The sequence below is a fragment of the Microcaecilia unicolor genome, chromosome 9 (assembly GCF_901765095.1).
Source record: "Microcaecilia unicolor chromosome 9, aMicUni1.1, whole genome shotgun sequence".
Taxonomy (NCBI): domain Eukaryota; kingdom Metazoa; phylum Chordata; class Amphibia; order Gymnophiona; family Siphonopidae; genus Microcaecilia; species Microcaecilia unicolor.
Genome location: NC_044039.1, coordinates 193,248,923 through 193,272,499, shown reverse-complemented (window position 1 = coordinate 193,272,499; position 23,577 = coordinate 193,248,923). Strand labels below are relative to the sequence as shown.

The 23,577-nt window shown below is 43.0% G+C and overlaps 1 protein-coding gene across 5 annotated transcripts in view; it reads left to right on the top strand.

The window, feature by feature from the left end:
- The window catches only part of PPP2R5C (protein phosphatase 2 regulatory subunit B'gamma), a 289,245-nt gene that overhangs the window by 257,133 nt on the left and 8,535 nt on the right, over positions 1–23,577 (top strand). For 3 of the 5 annotated variants that reach the window (XM_030215540.1, XM_030215539.1, XM_030215542.1), the window contains 2 exons: positions 7,111–7,183; positions 21,592–21,708. In XM_030215540.1, the coding sequence (XP_030071400.1) occupies positions 7,111–7,183; positions 21,592–21,708 (190 nt within the window). The remainder of the gene's footprint in view (positions 1–7,110; positions 7,184–21,591; positions 21,709–23,577) is intronic. The other 2 variants (XM_030215541.1, XM_030215543.1) reach the window with 1 other exon arrangement.

The following is a 23,577-nucleotide window of genomic DNA, read 5'->3' as shown; positions in this document are numbered from 1 at the left end:
CCTGAATTGGACGTGGGTTTTAGGTGTGCCTGGGGGCAGAGCCATGTAGAGTGGGTGGAGCCAAGACAAAGTGGGGTGGGGCTGGAGGCGAGTACCAAAATCTCCCTCTCAAAAATTGGGACCCCTTGGCAGCTCTGCATGGAGCATATAAAAAAGTATCATTGAAAATAGTACACAAGTCCCTAGGCCCAACAAAAGAACCCTTAAGACTGACTATAAACTAAGAAAATATGTAGACAAAATAAATCAGCTGAAAACCCCAAAGTCAGACTGGCATACAGGATAACACCAGAAAAACAAAAATATTTTCCCCTTGCTGTAAAAATAGCAGGCATAAATTTCAAATATTCCATTCACTATATTACAAATTAACAACAAATAAAACAAAATTAGCACAGCTACCACACACCACACTACTTTATCTTAAAATAAAATTCTTCTTTTCTGCCTTTTGTTGTCTGGCCATGTACTTTCATTTGTGTTGGTCCCAGTCTCTGGCTTCTACTTTCCTCGTCTTTTCTTAACTCTGATGCCAGAATTTCCTGTTTGTCATTTTTCTCTCCTCCTTTTCCTTTCAGCTTTCTTCGATTTTATTTTCTGCCTTTATCCACATTTAGTTCTTTCTTACTATCCAATCTTCCAGCATTTCTCCTCTTGCCCTCTCTCTCCCCATTCAATATTTCTCCCCTTGTCCCCTCTCTCCCTATCCAGTATTCTCCCATTATCCCCTCTCCCCATCCAGCATTTCTCTCCTTATCCCCACTCTCTCCATCTAGTATTTCTCCTTGTCCCCTTTCTCCCCATCCAGCATTTCTCCCCTTGCCCCCTCTTTCCCCAGCCAGCATTTCTCACCTTGTTCCCACTCTCCCCACCCAGTATTTCTCCCCTTTGTCCCCTCTTTCCCCACCCAGCATTTCTCTACTTGCCCCTTCTCTCCCCACCCAGCATTTCTCTACTTGCCCCTTATCTCTCCACCCAGCTTTTCTCCCCTTGCGCCCTCTCCTCCTCATCCAGCATTTCTCCCCTTGTCCCCTCTTCTCCTCATCCAGTATTTCTCCCCTTGTCCCCTCTCCTCCACATCCAGCAATTCTAGCAGCAGGAAAATCAAGAAAAAGGTGCAAGGCCAGAGTGCTCACACGCGCTGTTGGCTCTGCCGATCCCCTGCTCTTGTGACGTCAGCTTCCTGTTCCAGGACAAGGGATCAGCAGAGACAACAGTGCATGTCCTAGCACTGGAGCCCTGTACCTGCTACTCTTTACAATGCTGTGCCTGCGGCTCTGTTGCTGCTCATAGGAAAGCAGTTGTGTGGTCACAGGAGGTGGGGCAGATGTGTGAGGAAGGAAGAAAAAAGGTGCCGGTACTCAATACCAGCACAAAAAAAAGTACTGCTTCCATTTCATCGAAGGTTCCCAGTGGTTTCAAGCACTATGCTCGGTATGCAGTCGGACCATCTCTGGAACTGACACCCATTCCCTGGTGTCTCCACTGTTTGGGGCCAGGACATAGTCCTACTAGCTATCTTCTTTGCTAGCATGTACAGAAATGAACACGGTTGTCCAGAGAGGCTCAGAGAGAGAATTTTTGGTGCCAGGTCCGAATTGTTAGCATTGACATCTGCACTTGCACCAGCATCAGGTTGGTCCCTAAGGCTGCTAGACCCATGTCTGACAGTGGGGAGTGGATGTGCTTCGAGTAAGTCTCCACTTGCCTCAATGCCATCTGCTGTGCAGGGCCCCCGGGACAGGTCAGCATCAGACCCAAACACCGAAGAGGTATGAGGATTCAACATCCTCCTCGTCTGCACTGAGGAGTGTCGATGCTTGGCATCGGGCGAAAGCCAAGAAGCACAAGCATCAATCCCTTTCGATGCATGGTGCCAAGAGCACTGGGGCACCAAGGGATCTGGTCACCGAGAAACATCTGCACTAGGAGGAGCACTCCCCCTCCATCAAGGAGGTGCCAACGCTGGGGTCTCTATGCAGCCAGAACCAGGTACCTGAGTTGACACCGGCAGATCAGCAGCCTGTCTCTGAACCTACACACCGGCCTTTCCCATTGTTGACCCTTGAGTACATCCGGGCCATGCTCTAGTAGTAATTGGCAGGCATACTACAGCAGAGTGCATTGGCATCAGGGGTGCTTGTGCCAGCCGTGCCTCTACCTGCAGCTTCGCAGAGCCCTCAGCCTGTGATGAGGTCACAGACAGCTGCCCATGCATGTACCCCATGAAGTATTTGACGTGGAAGGTCTTGTTTTTGGTGTCTGTTACTTTAACTGACAGGTTCAGTGAGCTTCAGACCCTAGTAGCAGATCCACCTTACAGCAAGTTTCATCATAACAGAGTAGTTCTCTGCACCTGCCTAAGGTTGTGTCAGAGTTCCATCTGAACCAGTTTATCATTCTTCCAACATTCTTTCCCAAACCTCATGCCCATCCTGGCAAAAGCGCACTGCACACCTTTGACTGCAACGAACATTGACCTTTTACCTGGAACGGCCTAGGCCCTACAGACAGTCCACCCAGCTTTTTGTTTCTTTTGATCCCAGCAGGATGGAGGTCGCCATTGGGAAACACACAATCTCCAATTGGCTGGCCGATTGCTTTTCTTTTCACTTACACCAATGCTGGGCTGACTTTTGAGGGTCATATCAACAGTGGCGTCTCTCGACATAAATATTTGGGGGGGGGGGGGGGACAATATTTGGAGGAGTGGCCTAGTGGTTAGGGTGGTGGACTTTGGTCCTGGGGAACTGAGGAACTGAGTTCGATTCCCGGCACAGGCAGCTCCTCGTGACTCTGGGCAAGTTATTTAACCCTCCATTGCCCCATGTAAGCCACATTGAGCCTGCCATGAGTGGGAAAGCGTGGGATACAAATGTAACAAAAAAAAAGTCAAAATGACATTTCCATACATAACCCCCTTCTCCCTCCAGCCTGTTTAAACTATCTGATAAAACCATCATTATAAAATTGATAGCATCATTCAACAAATTCTTCTATGTAGGTGTGAAGTTTGAGTTCTCTATAGGATTGGTCAGAATCTCAATATAAACATTAAAGCTTCAGGTCTGTATCATAAATTCATATTCCCCAACAATGAAGCTACTACCCCCTTACAATTGGCCACACCAAAAATATTCAAATAAGCCAATCAACTTAGGAACAGCACACACACCTTCTACTTTCAGATAATTTGTTTAAAGTACATGGCTTTTTGTTTGCATGGAAATAGGAGCCAACTTTTCAAAATTATTTGGGGTTCTAAGCCCAGTGGAAATAACCCCTCCCTGGACACATACAAGGAATTTTCTCAATATTGGGGGTTCTCAAGCACCCACAGAGTCTGCTCCTATGTGTGTGGTGACTACTGCAGTGCTTCTCAACCCAGTCCTTGGGGCACACCCAGCTAGTCGGGTTTTCGGGATATCTGCCATGAAGATCTATGAGAGAAATCTGTATACCAAGGAGGCATTATCATAGTGATACTTTATTTGTATACCTGAGTTTGATTGCCTTTGCCTTTCTCAGGGCACAGACTGTAGAAGTTTGCCCAGTACTGTTCTTGTACTAAATTCTGAAGCTAACATCGAAGCCCCTTAAAATTTACACTCCAGCCCATCCCTATCTATTCAGTCACGATCAGGGCATAGACCGGTCATGCATCTTTATTGTGGATATCCCAAAAACCCTACTGGCTGGGTGTGCCCAGCACTGCTTTTCCAGAAGTGGAGACCCCACTAATCCTGAGCATTTTTATTTTTCAAACAAGCCAGGCACTTTGAAAAGTAAAACAAAACGCTGTAAAAAGGCACTCAAAACCTATATATAAAACTTACCAAATCATAATAGCCCTAACCCACCTATGAAGACAGGCCCTAATAACCTGCTACTGTGAAATTGGAACAGAATGTACTGTTATATAATCCCACACAAACAGCACATGCCAGCAGAATCCTTCACCTCAGTTGCAGATGCAGAACACGACTCTCACCTGATGCAAAATAGGGAACCCCAAAAGACATACAGAGAAAAACTGAAATGGAGAAAAAAACTGAAAGTAGAGATACCGGACTCTGCATGTCGTGCAGCACTAGAGAAATAGAAAGAAATGCATGTTCTCCTGTACAGGGCAAAATAAAGCCAACAGATGTAAACTCTCAACACCAACATAATTCAGTCACTAAAGTGAAAATGAAATAAATTTTCATACCTTTGTTGTCTGGAGATTTTATTATTCTAACCATCTTGTTCCCAATCTTTGGTTCTGCTTTCCTCTGTGCTCTTAACTCTGTCTCCAGGGCCTCCTTTCCATTTCATTTTTTTTTTTCACCTCCATTCTTCACTTCCTGCCTTGTGTGTTTGGCACTGATCTTTCACATTGTTTCCTTCAATTTTTCTGCTGCCTCCTCAAATCTGTCCAACTTTCCTCCTTCCCTTCCTTTCATGTGCAGCCTGTCTCCCCTTCCCTGCTCTCCTGTCCATATTCCTTCCCTTCCTTTCATGTGCAGCCTGTCTCCCCTTCCCTTCATGTGCAGCCTTCTCCTCCCCCCCCCTTCACTGCGTTCCTATCCAAGTGCAGCAGTTCCCTCTCTCTCTTCCCATCATGTAGCACCTCTCCGTCCTTGCCCATGATGCAGCACCATTCTTCCTCGAGCAGCAGCAATCCCTAGTCGCTGCTGCCCGTGCCGGCTCTGAGAATCAAAATGGCAACTGCAACCTCTCGCAGTAGTCTTGAGAGTTCACAGCCAGCATTTAGGACTGTGGAGCTGGCATGGGAAGCAGCAATTGTGGGGGTTGCTGCTGTTTTACCAACATCAAAGCTCGCTCCATGAATTAGGGAAAGCCCTGAGTCCCCTACTTGAACCGTTCAGGTAGGTCCAGGCACTCTGAGCTTTTGTGTGTGTCTTTCACTGGAGGTGCAAAGAGGGTGCAACGAAGATTTTGGGGGGTGCATTTGCACCCTGTAGCATCGCCTATGCATATCAGAACTCATAATGCCATGGCTGTGTTAGTAGCCCGCTTGAGATCAGCCTCTATAGAAGAGATTTACAAGGCTTTACATAGTTTTCAGTCCACACATTCACATCTCACTATTGCCTTGAGCAAGAAATCCAACGTGATAGTTTGGACAGAGTTGTGCAGAACTCATATCCAATTAATATTTGGAACTTGCCATTGCGAGTTCCAATTGTCCTACTGTTGTTTTCCGTGAGCATGATAGCTAGGGATTTCCACATGTGAGAATAAGATGTGCCTGAATGTAACTCGCCTTGAGCTACTGAAAAAGGTGCGAGTAAAATCCCCCCCCCCCCCTCAAAAAAATTTAAAACCATGACCTGCTTGTCCTTGGAGAAAGCAGGTATTCTCTGAGGGGAGCAGGCCATTCATTCTCGCATACCCTCCCGCCTCCCCTTGAAATTGTTTTTATAGCTAATTTACTGTACTGATGGTCCTGCTTGCGATGGATGGGAAGGCACTCACACCTGCCTATACTATACTACACTGTAAACATGACACTATGAGGCATATTTTCAAAGCACTTTGGGAGGCTAAGTTCCATAGGTTTCTATGGAACTTTGGGAGGCTAAGTGCTTTGAAAATGAGCTTGAGTGTATCTTTTGAACAAGTTGCGATAACATTGTGTCCTAGCATAGTGATAGGAAACAACAAGACAGACGATCCGCAAACTCCAAAGTGGAAGACAAAAGAGCAGATCAGTAAAGGATGTATACAAACTTTATTAGTCAATTTGCATATGAAATAATGCCCCACACAGGCCGTGTTTCGCCCAGCAGGGCTGTGTCAGGGGCTACTCGGTGATCTTCTCTATAACGCCTTTATTAAGAAGCCATAAATGTTCCAGCAATTGTTATCAAAATTCCACTGCATCAAGGTCTTAAAAAACCAGCGCAGATCTTATATGTGACTTATGATCAACATCTAATGACAGTCGTATGTCCATACATCACAGTGATGCATGGACTTATGACTGTCATTAGATAATTACATTGTGTTAGTGTGTTTCAAATATTTTATGATGTGGAAGACTACACCTAGAGCCAAAAAAAAAACCTTTGCAAAGCCTGATCCAGATGATAAATAGTAGATTCTTATGTACACAATATACAGCTAGTGTCTCTTAAACTGCAATATGGAAACAAAAGGTATTTAAATAATCTTTACCAAATCAAATGTAAGAGCTGTTGATTTATAATAAAAATAATGGTAAATACAATGTGGTAGGGCTTTGCTTTCATGTTTGCCTTTTACAGCAAGCTTAAGATAAACTAGACTGCAACACCCAACCTCACTCTGCTTCCTCCCTGCCCCACTGGCACTCAGAAGAATACTTGGATTTCTGTGATTTAACCTTGTTGAGTCTTCTAATAATGTTGCTATGTTTTTTCCTGTGCAAATAGAATAATAATTTTAGTGTAAATGTTTATCCACTCCTTTTAAGATAGGCCCTAGACAAAGTTGCTCTCTTGTGGAAAGTTCTCATCACCTTAGATTAAATACTTGTTTCCGGGATCTAGCGTTGTTCCATCCTGGGTCTCATATATAGCACTGATATATTCATGATGGCTCTGAGCAAGCTAGCTGTTCATTCAGACGTGCTCAAGCTGAAATCTGTCTCATGTCACTATATGTGTAATACACAGAGCATTGTTGACATGGTGTTTGCTGATCGGTTGGCTGTTCTTTTGTTCTCTCTGTGGATTAACTTGCATACATAAAGGAATTATTCAAGCCTATCAGCTTCTTCTCAGAGAAAGTTGATTGTGACCCTGAGGCAGGCGCTTTGGCGCCGAAACACAGACCGTGTCGGGTCCTTGATATGAATATTCTGAATTAACTGGTTTTTTATATCATCTCCCTATTAGTTTGCGCATTTGTCAGTCTCTACTTTTGCTGTTTTGCTTTGACCTAAAGTGTTAGCATTGTCAAATAAAAGGACATAAGAAAAAAAAAAGACAGTTGAAAAGCAAAATACGGTGTTTTACCAAAGTTGTTGAGTTCGGTTTCTAAAGAATACATGCTTGTCCTAATTCAAACATTTACCTCATCCTCAAAATGTTAACTGTTTAAATTTATTTTATTATCTTCCAGGGAAAAACTAAAATTGAAAGAACGAGAAGAAGCATGGGTTAAAATTGAAAATTTAGCCAAGTCTAATCCACAGGTATATATAAATTCTAACTGTGAACAGCTCTTTAAGTATACAACTAGCTAAATTTTTGAAACAAGAATTTCACATAAAGCATTCTCCCCCCGATTCTCTATGTGGTTCCCAAAATTGCACATGTGAATTTGGGCATGCACCTAATTTGTGCTCACAGTTTAATTGAGTAACAAGCCGATTACTACTAATCATTTCTATGGTGCTACTAGACATAAACAGTGCTGTACACATTATATGCAGGTACTATTTCTGTTCCTAGAGGACTCACAATCTAAGTTTTTGTACCTGGGGCAATGGAGTGTTAAGTGAGTTGCCCAAGGTCACAAGGAGCTTCAGTGGGAATCGAACCCAGGTCGCCAGGATCAATGCCTGTTGCACTAACGATAGGCTGCTCCTCCACTCAACCAATTATTATTATTATTATTTGTTACATTTGTACCCCACATTTTCCCACCTACTTACAGGCTCAATGTGGCTTACATAGTACCGTGAGGCAGTAGCTAACACATATTGCAGTTAATTGGCTCCAATTAGGATTTACACACACATCTTGCTAAGTGCTATTCTATAAAGATGCACGTGTAAATCTTTTAGGACACACCTGAAAAAGGGGCATGGCCATGGGAGGGGAATTAGCAGGTCAAGGGTGTTCACTAAAGATGCACACAGTATTATAGAATTTGGGGGATTCACGCCTAATTTATGTGCTAGGATTTACACCAGACTTCAGTTGGTATAAATCCTCTGAGCATGGATCCCAGCACTATTCTATAGCGCCCAACTCAGAATGCATTTCATAGAATAGCGCGCATTTTTTTTTTCAGCGCCCAGATTTGGGCACCATTTACTGAATCTAGTCCTCTATGGATATAATGAAATAAAACTAATTAATATACTTGAATGTTTAGCGAACAAAGTCAGCAAACAGATTGCAGATGGTTACTCTCCAATCGGACTAAACACATCTTTACCTAGCATTTTAGAGTTTCAAACCCTTTCACAAGGTTAGTTCAAAACAAGACAACGATATTGGCTAAACACAACTGTAAATAGTAGGTCAGACTGCAGCATCAAGGAGTAAAAGATGCGCTAAGAGAGGACAAGGCAATAGCAGAAAAATTAATTGTTTGCTTCAGTCTTTACTGAAGGAGGTGTAGGAGAGATACTTATTCTAGAAATAATATTTAAAGGCAAAGATTCAGAGGAATTGAAACAAATCTTAGTGAACCTAGATGATGTAACAGGGAAAATTAACAAACTAAAGAGTAGCAAGTAATCTGGACTGGATGACATACAAACCAGAGTGCTGAAAGAACTAAAAAATAAATTGCAGTCCTAATTAGTAATTTGTAAACGTATCATTAAATTCGTCTATTTGTAGATGACACATATTAATAGTGTGAGAAATTGCAAATAACCTTGCAAAATGGAGAGTAGACAATCCAAATGGAAAGTTAAATTTAATGTGTACAAGTGCAAGAGCATTGGGAGTGACCACCCAGGAAAATGAGTCATCATGGGTATACGTTGAAATCATCTATTCAGTGTACAGCAACATCCAAGAAAGCAAATAGAATGCTAGGAATTAATAGGGAAGGAATGGAAAATAAAAGTGTGTGTATATATATATATATATCTAATATAATAAAACGCACCGTGAACGTTCTGAAGACAACGTTCTGTGAAGCCGGAAGCTTGAAGCCGGAAGTCTGAAGCCTTGAAGCCATCTGACGTCACTCCCAGGCTGAGGCTGAAGGGTTCGGGGATTCGTGGTGTGAAGCCTTCAAGCCAGCCAGCCGTCTCTGCCCCGCCCTCGCGACAAAACAAACAAATCCGGAAGCGAAACGTCAGGGAAGGAGGCGGCGCTCCCGACGTCTAGCCTTCCCTTCGCTGTGTTCCGCCTTCAAAACAAGGCGGAACACAGCGAAGGGAAAGCTAGACGTCGGGAGCGCCGCCTCCTTCCCTGACGCTTCGTTGCACGAACCGCCACGGAGGTAAAGTTAAAAAGAATTAAAAAAAAAAAAGGGATGCATGGATGCGAAGGGGTGGGGGGGCATGGATGCGAGGGGGGGGGCATGGATGTGAGGCATGGATGCGAAGGGGGGGGCATGGATGCGAAGGGGGGGGGGGAAGAAGAGGGCGGGCCAGGCTGGGACATGGGAGAGAGCGTAGCATGGATGCGAGGGGGGGGGGGTCATGGAAGGGCGAGAGGGGACTTGCTGGAAAAGGATGAATGGAGGCGGCAGGGGACAGAGGAGCATGGATTACAGAGCAGGCCTCAGGCAGAGAGGGGAAATGCTGGATAGGGAAAAATGGAGGGGCCAGGTGACAGATGAGCATGGATGGGCATGGATTGGAAGGGCAGGACTCAGGGAGAGGGGAATTGCTGGATAGGGATGAATGGAGGGGGACAGATGGGCATGGATGGATATGGATTACAGAGCAGGCCTCAGGCAGAGAGGGGAAATGCTGGATAGGGAAAAATGGAGGGGCCAGGTGACAGAGGAGCATGGATGGGCATGGATTGGAAGGGCAGGACTCAGGGAGAGGGGAATTGCTGGATAGGGATGAATGGAGGGGACAGATGGGCATGGATGGATATGGATTACAGAGCAGGCCTCAGGCAGAGCGGGGAAATGCTGGATAGGGAAAAATGGAGGGGCCAGGTGACAGAGGAGCATGGATGGGCATGGATTGGAAGGGCAGGACTCAGGGAGAGGGGAATTGCTGGATAGGGATGAATGGAGGGGACAGATGGGCATGGATGGATATGGATTGCAGAGCAGGCCTCAGGCAGAGAGGGGAAATGCTGGATAGGGAAAAATGGAGGGGCCAGTTGACAGAGGAGCATGGATGGGCATGGATTGGAAGGGCAGGACTCAGGGAGAGGGGAATTGCTGCATAGGGATGAATGGAGGGGACAGATGGGCATGGATGGATATGGATTGCAGGGCAGGCCTCAAGCAGAGAGGGGAAATGCTGGATAGGGATGAATGGAGGGGGCAGGTGACAGACAAACATGGATGGCCATGGATTGGGAGGGCAGGGCTCACGGACAGAGGGGAATTGCTGGAAAAGGATGAATGGAGGGGGCAGGGGACAGATGGCCATGGATTGGGAGGGCACGGCTCACACTCTCTCATATACAATGTCTTTCTCACTCTCACACACTCTGTCTCACACTGTATCACATTCACTCTCTATGTGCCACACAGTCACTCACACACTCGCTTGGTCTCATACACTCACTGAAACAGAGAATCTGTGTCTCACACACACTCTCTCTCTCGCCCACACACACACACTCTCACTCACACTGTGTCTCACATACACACTTGCACACACTCTCATTCTCACACACACACTCTCTCACAAACACACTCACACCCAGACTCACGCTCTCTCTCACACAATCACACTTTCACTCCAACTCTCAAACAGTCACTCTCACATACACTCTCCCAAACATACACACTCCGAGGAAAACCTTGCTAGCGCCCGTTTCATTTGTGTCAGAAACGGGCCTTTTTTACTAGTATATATATATTATCTAAAAGAGTGCATACACATATAATTTACTCATCGAACAACCAAATTACATATCTGTATACAGAAGTGTAAAACCTTCAAAATGTAGACTATTTCCAGCCAACAGGGTATGCATATGGGGCTAGATTTTATTTATGGCGCCTAAAAGTAGGCACTGGGGGGGGAAAACGCTTAAGCGGTATTCTATAAGCCATGCCTAAAGTTCAGCATGGTTTATAGAATTAACGTTTAAGTGGAGAGGTCGCATGTAAATTTAGGTGTCACTATCTGCACCATTGAAAACATGGTGCAAATGCCTGCACCTAAATTTACATGCAGAGCACCGTTATGCTATAATTACATGTGTAACTCAAAAGCATGTCCCCAATCTGCCCCCAAACATCCATGACCCTCCCATTTCCATGCCCCCTTTTTCGGTCCACTTGTAAATTTTAGGCGCGTAGGTCCCAATTAAATCTAATTAATGACAATTGCTTGTTAAACCAGTTATTGGCACTAATCGGCTCATTTATTTGTGCATGCAAATCGGGAACACTCCTAAATTTGTGTGTGATACTTTTGACAAGTATATAAAAAGTGTTCCAAATAAGTTAAAGAAAAATGGCCCTACCCCACTGCCAATTCTGGGGGATGCCTGCCTTGGCCCTTATCCTTGATGCTGAAAAGACATTCGACCAAGTCAGTTGGGATTTTTTGTTTGCCGTGATATCTCAGTTTGAGATTAGGAGTTGGTTTCTCCAGGCGGTAAAGGCTTTATATACTCTGCCGATGGCCCAGCTTTTGGCAAGCCTCCTCTTTTCCCATAGGTAGAGACTCAAGGCAGGTTTGGCCTCTCTCCCCTCTTTTGTTTGTACTTTCACTTGAGCCCTTACTCATTAACGCGGATCCCAGGGTTCCAGGGGTGGAGCTTCACAGTAGTCAGATTAAAGCTTTAACATTTGCAAATGATTTAATGGTTGTACTGACATATCCGCAGCAGGCCCTCTCTACTTTATTATAAGTGATTGGGGAGTATGTTGCGTTCTCAGGGTTCTGACTTAATCTTGCTAAGTCCAAAGCTTTGCCATTGCTTACATTGATGTGCACCAGTTGGAGGGGAATTACAGTATCTTGGCATCCTTATTCCATCTAATTTGTGCTTCTTTTATCAATGTGACACCGTTACTAGAGACTACTTGAGTCAAATTACAGCTCTGGGAGTCGTATCCACTGACTCTCTGGGGACGCATAGTATTATGCAATATTATTTTGGTGTCAAAGTGGCTTTGTTTTTCAAATGTTACCCTTATATCTGTCTCGTGGGGATGAAACTTTTTAAATAGGGTTTTGCATACTTACCTCTGGCAGGGAAAGAGACCAAGATTTATCAGTGGCCTGATTACAAATTCCTATTGCACATGGGTATGGGCTTGTTAAGCATACGGTATTTGACCATAGTTTGTGGCAATCGTCACCTAAATGATTGGTTTAGAGGCACTCAGGATTTTTCCATAACTTATATAGAAACTCACTTTATCCCACAAACATTTTAGTTACTTGCGTCATGGCATTAGTGGGTTCTCCCCTAGGACTTTTAAGAATAATCCAGTTTTGTGGATGGGACGTGTGGTTTGGAGATGGATTTGCAAGCATTACCGCTTTAATCCTCATGTCAGTCTGTAATAACCCTTTCCACCAGTTCAGAATTATAGTGTATTTGAACAATGGGCCCATAAAGAACTTAAATATTTGCTGCAGGTGGTGACGAAGGGCGCATGACGACCTTTGCAGAACTACAACAATCATACCAGCTTCCTCCGCAAGACATTTGCTAAATTGCCAACTGGAGTGAAGGCCTGCTGTTTCAATTATTGGCCTCCCAGCTTTTTATCCTTGCACTATCAAAGCATATAGTTACTATCCCTCACTATGAGCTGCTCTATAAGTTTGCTTTTCGTTTATATTTTTCCCCCTCAGTGGGCTGCTCGTACTGGGCTGGACACTGATGGGGCTTGTCCTGAATGTAGCCTGGCCATGGCTACATTGGAAAATACAGAGGTAGAGGGAATCCAAAAGCAAAGCTGCAAAAGCTAAAATCCAAGAAAGCACAAGGAACCTTCAAAAATGGTAGCATCTCAGCTGTACTTTGTTTAAATCATTTTTATTAAAGATAACCAATGGTTTGATTGTTGTATACATTCTACTATCAACACTGTCAACCAATAAAAGAACAATCCAAATACAACTTACAAGTCATGCAACTTTTTCCAATACATGCCCCCCACCCCTCCCTCTTACCCCCCCCCCCCCCCCCCCCCGATGAATAGTGACAAGCTTGCTCCCAAGGAGAACATGAAGAATTAACCATTAGAGTCTCAACATAGCAGATACACTAGAGAAAGGAGGAATACCTGTACTCTGATAGCCCTCCTCAACTAGCCCCAATGCTCCAACACGTTGTCTGTTTCTACATTCTTTTCTTTTCTGTGCCTTTCCCCTTTTTATGAAATACAATGCCACATTCTTCCCAACTATGCAAAAGCGTAGCATAAACTTTGTACACTGAAACACAAGTAATCAGAAACATCCTCAAACATTTTCATTGCTGTGTCCCCCCCCCCCCCCCCCCCCCCCCCCCCCGATCCTGATTCTTACACTTTAACATTATCATTAAACAGACAAAAAAAAAAAAAAGGAAAAGCCCTCTCCATACTTCAAAGACGATTTAAAATAAAACTACGTGCCCTGGGTGTTAGTACTTGGATATATGGTTCCCATACCTCCAGAAAAGCATTCCTCCTTTTTGGGGAGGATCCCACCACCACCCCCGCTCTAATAGTAACAGGTCATGCAGCTTGTTCCTCCAGTGCCAATATTCAGGAGGATCTTCGGATACCCACGCATTCATAATAAGCTTTTTCCCCACAATACTAGCTTTTCTAATAAACTGTCGTGCCCCCCTGGTATGCAAAGCGAACACTCCATATTTATTCAATAAGATACCCAAGGGGGAAAGTGGAACTCTCCCCTGTAATACAGTCTCCAAAAAGCTGATCACCCGACCCCAAAAACTTTTTATCAGGTGGCACTCCCATAGATAGTGAAATAGTGTGCCCTCCCTCTGCCCGCACTTAGTACACAAGGGGTCCGCCGTCCCCACGAACCTAGACACCTGATATTTTGACATATGTGCTCTATGTAATATTCTATATTGACATTCCCTCAGGATTGCATTCCCTGACAAGGTAGATATGCATGCCAATAGTTTCTGGAAGTCCAACTGTAAACTAGGGCGTTGAAGGTCTTGGGCCTAGCGCTGAAGGATATGTCCGGTTGCTTTGCCTTTGTAGTGCTCCCCCAGCACCCTATGCAGCCCTGACACTGACAGATGTTCCCTGGGCACGGCTCTGAAGAATTCTCGAATATGACGCCCGTGACCACTACCCAGCTTTCCAGGCTCCAGAGAGCGGACATAATGCGCCAGCTGGTAATAGGCAAATTGGTGACTTGCGTTAATACCCACCCCCAGGGCTCCCAATCCCAGCAACTGTCTCCTTGCCCCTAGGACATGTTCTAATCTAGTGATCCCCAACTACGCCCATCTGCGAAACACTTTGTTCTCTGACCCCGGTTTAAATAGGGGGGTTCCCTTGTAGCGGCATTAGGTCTGATACATCCGCTGCTAGGCCCCATAACCTATTCAGCTCACCCCATATCTCTCTTAGGGGGTCTCAGTAATATACTATCCCTAACCCTGGTTGGTAATATTTTCTTCAGGCTTTGTAGTAGAAAGTATAGGTGATATGGCTGGAAAAATTCCTCCTCTAGCCTACGTGGAGTAAAGTCCTGTTTATCTAAGAGCCATCAGCTGTACTTTATTAATCAGACCCGACACGATCCACGTTTCAGCAACAGATGCCTGCATCAGGGAGTCTATTGTCGCCAAAGAAACACATAATCCAATGGTTAAAAAACAAACTTGTCTTGAAAAAGACAGGTCCATTCAAAACTTCATGAAGAGACGCCAAGAAAGTACGGGAACAAGTTATACATGTAGTTGAAAGTTCCACGGTACTAATGTGGCTAGTGTTTGGCCACTTTCATACCGTGGAACTTTCAACTAGTTGTATAACTTGTTCCTGCTCTTCCAAGGCAATGTTGGGCCATGTGTTGTGGTCCTTCTCAGCTATACAGCAGTTTTAGGCTGGACTGCTGACTGGGTTCCATCACTTGTGTTCTCTAACAGTTCAGCAGTCACCATTGATCTTGTTTGATGATTATATTTTTGATAGACCTGTTCTGATGGCATGTAAATCTTATTTAAGTCTGGTAATTTTGATGGGCCTTAAAACGATTTTGTTTTCTTGGATGTCATCTGCTTCACCTTTTGTGGCAAAAATGGCACTCTTATATGCTCTACTAGATGAGAATGGATCAGCTTCAGGTCCATGCTTTTGCAGATGCTACGGGTACCTGTTTTTGCAATATTTGGGAGCCAGCCCCTTGCATCCCAGGCTAAAAGTCGATTGCTGAACATATGAACTTTAATCTTTGTGTCCTTCATGTTATTTGACCACAATGATATTCTTCATGGTGCATGGCTTCTCCGGGGGGGGGGGGGGGGGGGGAGATGGATGGATAAATTCAGTATGTTGTTCCACTGTTTTCTGGGTCTGTTTGCAACTTCAGAGCATGTATTCTGTATTGGTAGGAAGAAAGACCCCGCACAGTTGTATATTGTTACTTTATTTCCAAAAGAAATGATTGAAACATAAGTTAAAGCAAACAGTGGAGGCAGCAAGGGACAACTGGTTACTTCAATATCTTTAATAATCAGTCTTCACTCAGATCAACATGGGCCGTGTTTTGGCTGTAGGGCCTGCATCAGTAGTCTGGTGAATTACTTGTAAGTGGTCTATAGTATAGGGCATGAATGTGCTCATCCAGCAAAAAACACAAAACTTTAAACTGTGATCTAAATAAATTGAGCCACCAATCATTGGGAAAAGGTTTGACATACCTTAAAGAGACAAAAAAATAAAGAAAAAGACCAAAGAAAAGGTGGTATATGTGATACTGTGTCAAATAAATGTTCAAAAAAAACTAATAAAAAGGGAGATTTTATACCCTTTGTTATATTAAATGATGTGGGAAGTCATGCCAGCGCAAAAATGTTTTTGAAATTGTCAGTAGCAGTGTCTGAATTTTAAAAAATTGTATATTGAGATTGGTGTTTAACCATGGTACGAATACATGCCATCTAGAATGAAAATCACTCTTAGACCACTGAGACAGAATAGCAAAAACAGTGCATGTGGAATTGCCATGAACTACTCATGAAGCACTCCAAAAGAAAAAAAAATGTTGTTAGCAACTTATGAAGCGTTTGCTAAAAACTATTGAGTGCAATAATGCAACACAGATGTTCGGTCAACCAAAGAAAAGTATCGATAAAAAAGTAAACAAAGAAAACAATTCTAGAGAAAAAAATGTGTTGGGGGAGGAGTCAAAATGGCGACAGAGTGACTCGCTGCAGTGGAGGCTCCTGGTAAGTTTGGTTATCTTAAGTGGCATTTTACTTCGTACTTCATCTTTCCTCAAACGTAAGGGGAACTGAAGGGTGTTCCTCGCTCCTCTGTGGCAACTCCATCACTGTGACAGACTGTGATAACAGCTTTTTCAGTCCCCTCTATGGGCGAATCAGCTGCTGGAGTTAGATAGGACTCCGGCCAGGGCGGCAATACTTCACTGAGTCCTTTGGGCCCTGTCTCTCCTCTGATTCTGGGAATTTTCGCTCAGCAGCCTGTTAGGTCTGGGAAGGAGTTCAGCATGCAACCTGAGCTGTCTGGTCAGGCTTCTTAGTCGATACCTGAAAGTTTTGGAACAGCTTCTATGCTAGAGGATTCTCCAGCACCAACTTTGGAGGAAAGGCCTTTGAGGCAGCCAGGCGGAGGGAAGGAGATAGGACCATCTCTGGTGGTAGGTAGACCTCATGTAATGTGTCTGCCCAGTTACCCCCCCTTCATCCACTTGTGAAGCCTCAGGAGGTGACCATGGATGCTTTGTGGCTAGCAGTGGAAAGTCCTCCACAAGGTTTGTTCTTCCTCAGATTTCATTAAATGTTTCAACTAAGCTGCAAACTCTGAAGACTGCACTTTCTGAACATGACACCAAATTTGGGACAATGGAAACTTTTGTACAAGATTTTAAAACTGTTGCTTCTCAGTATACTCAAGACAAGGTTATGCTGATGAGGAAAGAGGAAAATTGAAAAGTCTGAGAACTCTAATAGAAATTTGAATCTTGGGCTATTGAATTTCCAATCTCTAGGCTGGCAGCTACCCCTAGAGATTTATTTCAATGCTCTTTGACATCAGTACTTAAAATGCTAGATAGAGTCTTATTTACCTCCTATGCAAAAATTGTATTTGCCTACAACTAAGATGAAGAATACACAAACTGTTCAAACAGCGCCAGATGTCTTGGCTGGAATCATCTGAAGTAAAAGTTTCTGGAAGAACTACACTATTGGCATCATTTTTTATTTTTTTCATGACAAAGAAACAGTCTTGAGACTTTATTAATACATCTGTGGAATCTAGTTTCTTTGGAGAAAAAGTGTCTGTTTCCCCAAATGTCTCTAGATAGGCATGATTAGGCGGAAAACATTTCTGTCCTGGCATTTTGCTGTTTTGTCTTTGGGGACTGCTTATCAATTAAGGTTTCATTGCAAATGTTCTGTTACTTATCAAATACTCAGTATGTTTTGTTTGAGCCCTCTCAGCTACAACTTTCTCTATAGGGTAAAGGGGTTCTTACCAGATTGCTTCTTAGTTATCTCTTAGGCCTGATTTTAGTTTGAAGGATATAGATAACTCCATTTTCTTTTTAGATTTTTTTCCCCCTCTTCCTATGGCATTTGACTTCTCTCCCCAGTTGTGAACTTCATATTCATGGTTTATATTTTTATTTGTTGATAAATTTCTTTTTTCTATATTTCTGTCAGTGTTCTATGCTTTGTATATGATTTTGAAATATAAATAAGCAAACAAATTAGAGAAACATAGAAAGGAATCTTACCAGTACAAATAAACATGCCTTTGCAAACCAAATGCAGAAAAGCCTGGATTAAGTACATAAGTGTTGCCGTACTGGGACAGACCGAAGGTCCATCAAGCCTAGTATCTTGTTTCCAACAGTGCCCAATCTAGGTCACAAGTACCCGGCAAGATCCTAAAACAATACAATATATTTTATGCTGCTTATCCCAGAAATAAGCAGTGTATTTCCCCAAGTCCATTTTAATAATGGCTTATGGACTTTTTTTTTTTTTTTTAGAAAGCTATCCAAACCTTTTTTAAACCCCACTAAGCTAACTGCTTTTACCACATTCTCAGGCAACGAATTCCAGACTTTAATTACATGCTGAGTGAAGAAATATTTTCTCTGATTAGTTTTAAATTTACTACTTTGTAGTTTCATTGTGTGCCCCCTAGTCATGGCAAAAATGTGGCGCATACTCCCTCATGGATTAAAAACTGTGTCAGTCATGATTTCATGAAAGCCCCAATCAGTGAACTCCAGAAAACAGACAGGAGCCTGCTCAATACAGACAAGACAAATGCTGAAAAACAGAAAACTGAGATGTAATTGTATATAAGCACTGAAGTAGAGAGTGGAATGATAAAAATACTTATCAATGAACAGAAGAAAAATAAGGTGTTTCTCATATCGTAAGGCCTGATGAACACTGGCAAATATTAAAATGAAAAAATAAAGCCACCAGTTGGGAAAATACAGGGTTTAAAATACCATGCACTTAGAGTACAGTGCAAACACATTGGACCAGTAACTAGAGAAAAAGATAACTTGGCGTGTTATCTGGTGCTAATCAGCACACCTAAAAAGACTAATTAGTAAAGATGAGAAAAAATGGAAAAGGGGGAAGAAAAATACAAATATGAAATTAAGTATGTAAAGCATACCGGACCTACAAAGGGGTGGAGGGAAGAGGGGGAAGGGAAAAGATGAAGGGAAGAAGGAGAGAAGGTGGAGGGAGGAAAAGGGGCAGACAGGACAGGGAGAAGGAAGGAGTTAGGGAGGGGGGAAAGGGAAACGGGGAATACCACCTCAAAGAAAAGGCCTCAAGTTCATGTCTAAATTTATCCCAGATGGTGTAAGAGTTCATATGGAAAATCCAACGTTGTTCTTCACGTAGTAAGAGTCCAAATCACCTCCTCTCCATCTACATTTGAAAACTTTTAATACAAAAAACTGTACGTCACTACCAGAATGCCCATCATTATTCCAGTGTTCTACTAAAGGTGCTGTGAGTATATTTCTATTAAGACAGCTATGATGTTCAATTATGCAAGTCTTAATCATCCTTTTAGTCTTTCCACCGTATACTAGGAAACAAGGACACTGAATAATATAGATCACTTGAGTCTTATTACAATTGAATGAGTGTTTGTCAAACTTTTCTATTTGTCTGTGGATATGTAAATATAGAAATAACCATAGCGTATTGACAAACACTACAAGATCCACATTTATTTTGGCCCAACTAGCAATTTGTGTCTAATGATGAAGGTATTATTTGTAACGCTGAGGATTCCAATTTGTTCCTTAGATTTCTTTCTGTAGAGTATATAACAACCAATTTTTTACTTTAAAAATAATCGTGTCCCTCTAAAAAGGTTCAGTGTTTGCAAATGACTTCCTGTATATTGCTTGCTAAGTGTGAAAATCTCACACTTTCAAGCCATTAAATACCTGCCACTTGATCTGGAGTGGCTTATTTTTGGTGGCAGTTATTTCCCGACCATTTACTAAGCTGCACGGGAATGCTGACAACCCATTCAAAGTGAATGAGCTGTGTCGGCATTAGCGTGCGGCATAGTAAACGGGGTTAGTGAACTCTAGGTCCCAGTAACTAATCCTACTCATACTAACATAAGAATAGCCATACTGGGTCAGACCAATGATCCATCTAGCCCAGTCTCACAAGTGCCTGGCAGAAACCCAATTAGTAGCACCATTCCATGCTAAGTTTAATACTTTTAATAATACAGTGATTTTGCGAGTTCCTTCCTAAAGTTGACTCGGGGTTCCACTTTAACCAGTTAATAGTTGTTCCAAACTATTTTACCTAAACCATATACCCATAAAGGTAAAGGGGACTGCACAATTTGGACTGCAAGAGAGCCTTGGCCTTCTATCTGGAGTAGACTAAAGACCATAGAAAGTTCCCCCAACTTTTTGTTTCTTTTGACCCAAACAGGATGGGGGCTACATTGGCAATTGCCCACATTCCAGTTGGCTATCAGGCTGCATTTCCCTCACATGTCTAGGCTGGGCTAACTCTACAGGAGTGGGCAACCACAGTCCTCGAGGGCCACAACTCTGGTTTTCAAGATTTCTACAGTGAATAATCATGAGATCTATTTGCATACAATAGAAGCTGTATATGTAATCAATCTCATGCATATTCATTGTGAAAATCTTGAAAGCCCAACTGGGTTGTGGCCTTCGGGGACCATTGTTGCCCATCTCTGCTCTTAGAGGGTCATGACATGGCTTATAATGTCAGAGCTAAGGTGCACTGGTAGCCCACTTGAAGTCAACTACCATAGTGTGGAGGAGTGGCCTAGTGGTTAGGGTGGTGGACTTTGGTCCTGAGGAACTGAGTTCGATTCCCGGCACAGGCAGCTCCTTGTGACTCTGGGCAAGTCACTTAACCCTCCATTGCCTGCCGCATTGAGCCTGCCATGAGTGGGAAAGCGCGGGGTACAAATGTAACAAAAATAAATAGAAGAGATTTGCAGAGCTGCAACATGGATTTCCAATCATACATTCATGTTCTACTATTACCTAGATCAGGACTCCCAACACAGTGGTAGGTTAGGCTAGAAAGTCCTCCAGAATCTGTTTAGAGTTTAGAATCCAACTCCATCCCCCTAGGCCCTTCTCTTTCAGTTCCAAGCCACCTATTCCTGTTGTATCGTCACTTATTATGTTCTTTCCCCGTAGTCTTTCCCCTTTTTATGTTGAAGGCAGACTGTAGCTAGGTAGTCCCATATGTGATCATTCACAGCCCTGCATGTCTTCAGAGAAAGTTACTTACCTGTATCAGGTATTCTCCAAAGATAGCAGGACTTGAATCCTCACAACCCTTCTGCCTCCCCAAGGAGATTAATTCTTATGGACTAATAATGGACTGGGAGCTTAAAGGGTGCTGGAGGACTACCAAGAAAGCAAAACTAAGACTTTAATTGTCCATCCAGATGAGAAAATGCTATTTGAAGCAGGAGTATGATATTACACTCCACGTGATACAGGATTGATAGATGTGCCCTCTTTTAGACAGGTTTGTTTTTTGGTAAATCTGTTTTTTAAGCAATGATACACACAAAACAGAGTAAGTCATAAACAACAAGCAACAATCAGTAGGCAGACATAAATGAAAACTTCCCAAGCAGGAGCAATAATGTAGCCAAACAGCTCACCAGAAATAACTTTTATGGTAACAGAACTAATATTTTGGAATACTCTACCACAGTGTATATGTTCTATTCCAGTTCTTGTTTCTTTTGGGAAACATTTGAAAGCACATTTTTTTTTTTTCAGGAAGCATTATCCTAAATAGTCATACGGAGTTTTCCTGCAGAGTGTTCTTGTTTAGCATCAGTGTTGTTAATGTATTGACATTGTTTTTATATTGCTTTGTTGTGCTCATTATTATTATATCTGTTTTGTTGTGAACCGCCTAGAATTGGTGATAGTGTAGGATACAAGAGCTATTTAAGTGAAGTATATGTGAATAATGTGTGGTTTGTTTGTTTTTTTTGGGGGGGGTGTGGGGGTTATGCACATTTTAGTATCCAAAGTATACGGACTTCAGTGTTCTCAACAGTCCAGTAGCAATGGAAACAGATGGACCCTTACTTGAAGATGTACAGATGTTGAAAAAGGCAATGAAAGAAGAGGCTTCTCAGGTAAAACACTGCTGCAGTACAAATATTTAGAGGGGAATATTGCTACTAGTCAATTAGCTGCAAGATATGGCAGACATTGCCTGATGATAGAATCTGGAAGAGACAGTTTAAAAAGAAATCATTTAGAATTTTCCCATTTGTATTGATATTTTCTAAGAGGGATGGATTCACTTGATAATTGCTGCCTCCCCCTGACTCAAGGTTTTTAACTGCAATTAGTTAATTACCAATTGATAATCTCCGCAGCCACTTAAATCAGAAGCAGTGTATATTGCCCAGAACATCACCTTGCTTGTTTTCTTGACTCTTGCTTCTTTTGATCACATCTCCAAATCTTTTTTTTTTTATTATTATCTTAATATATTTTGTTTGTATTATGTACTATTTTAAAAAGGTGTGCCTATACCCATACATTGTAGGTGCGTAGTCACATAAAAGGCAATTCTGTAACTGGGTATGTGCCTATGGTAGGCATATGTAAGTGCACAGAAAAGTGGCATTTGTGTGTGTAAGTGCACTGTGCTTCCTATAACATAGCACACAACTGCAAGGGGGCATGAGAGTGGTATTGGCATGTCTCCAACTTACATAATAAGTTATATGTTGCATGGTGGTCTTAGGCATACCCGTTTACATCAGCTGTACAGAATCAGGGCACCCAGATGCTGTTATAGAATAGATGCTCCCCATGCTGCATTGAGGCACCTAAATAAGAACATAAGCATTGCCATACTTAGACAGACCAAAAGTCCATCAAGCCCAGTATTCTGTTTCCAACAGTGGCCAGTCCAGGTCACAAGTACCCGGCAAGATCCTAGAACAGTAAGACCAATTTTATGCTGTTTATCCTAGAATATGCAGTGGATTTTCCCAAGAATAATGGCTTATGGACTTTTCTTTTAGGAAATGATCCGACCCTTTTTTTTAAATCCTGCTAAGCTAACTGCTTTTACCACATTCTCTGGCAACGAATTCCAGAGTTTAATTATTGAGTGAAGAAATATTTTCTCTGATTTGTTCTTTGCATGCCCCCTAGTCCTAGTATTTTTGAAAAGGGTCATCTTCAAAATCTTATACCCCACAGCTGATCACTATGTCAGATCTTGATAGCCAAAGACTCAATGGCAAGCAAGAATAACGGCAGGGACAAGGGGCACACTTGTCATGTCTCCCTTTGTAAAATAAAGCTCTCATGGGCCGATGATCAGAAGCAAATGCAGGCGCTAGAGGCTGTTAGCGCCATACTAGCACCTGCATTTGCTACCACCTCATGATCAGAGCTCCCGAGCACATGAAGCAACGGGCTCTGAATGCAACTAGCATACAAATGCATGGAAAACAAGGCTCTTAGAGTGAGAGGAGTGGCCTAGTGGTTAGGGTGGTGGACTTTGGTCCTGAGGAACTGAGTTTGATTCCCACTTCAGGCACAGGCCACTCCTTGTGACTCTGGGCAAGTCACTTAACCCTCCATTGCCCCTGTAAGCCGCATTGAGCCTGCCATGAGTGGGAACGCGCGGGGTACAAATGTAATAAAAAATTTTTTTAAAAGTAGCATGCAAATGCATGCTAAACCTATTCCTCCCCAGTGATCAGCGACCAGCGCTTCAAGAATTGGCTCGCTGGTCGGGGCAAACCCTACGCCAGCTCAGAGCACCAGGCATATGGTGGGGATAAAAGCGTTCAACTAAGTATAGCTGCAAGATGCTTGATATCCTGGTTTAAAAGGGAAATGGGGCAGTGTTGATCCAGAAAGGCTTGTGCCACTTCTGCTTCTGAAAACAGAACAGACTGACGTGCATGCTATATCCATAATTTCACTGGGTACATCAAAGCAAAGCGGACACCCCTCTGATGTAACGCTGTACAGAT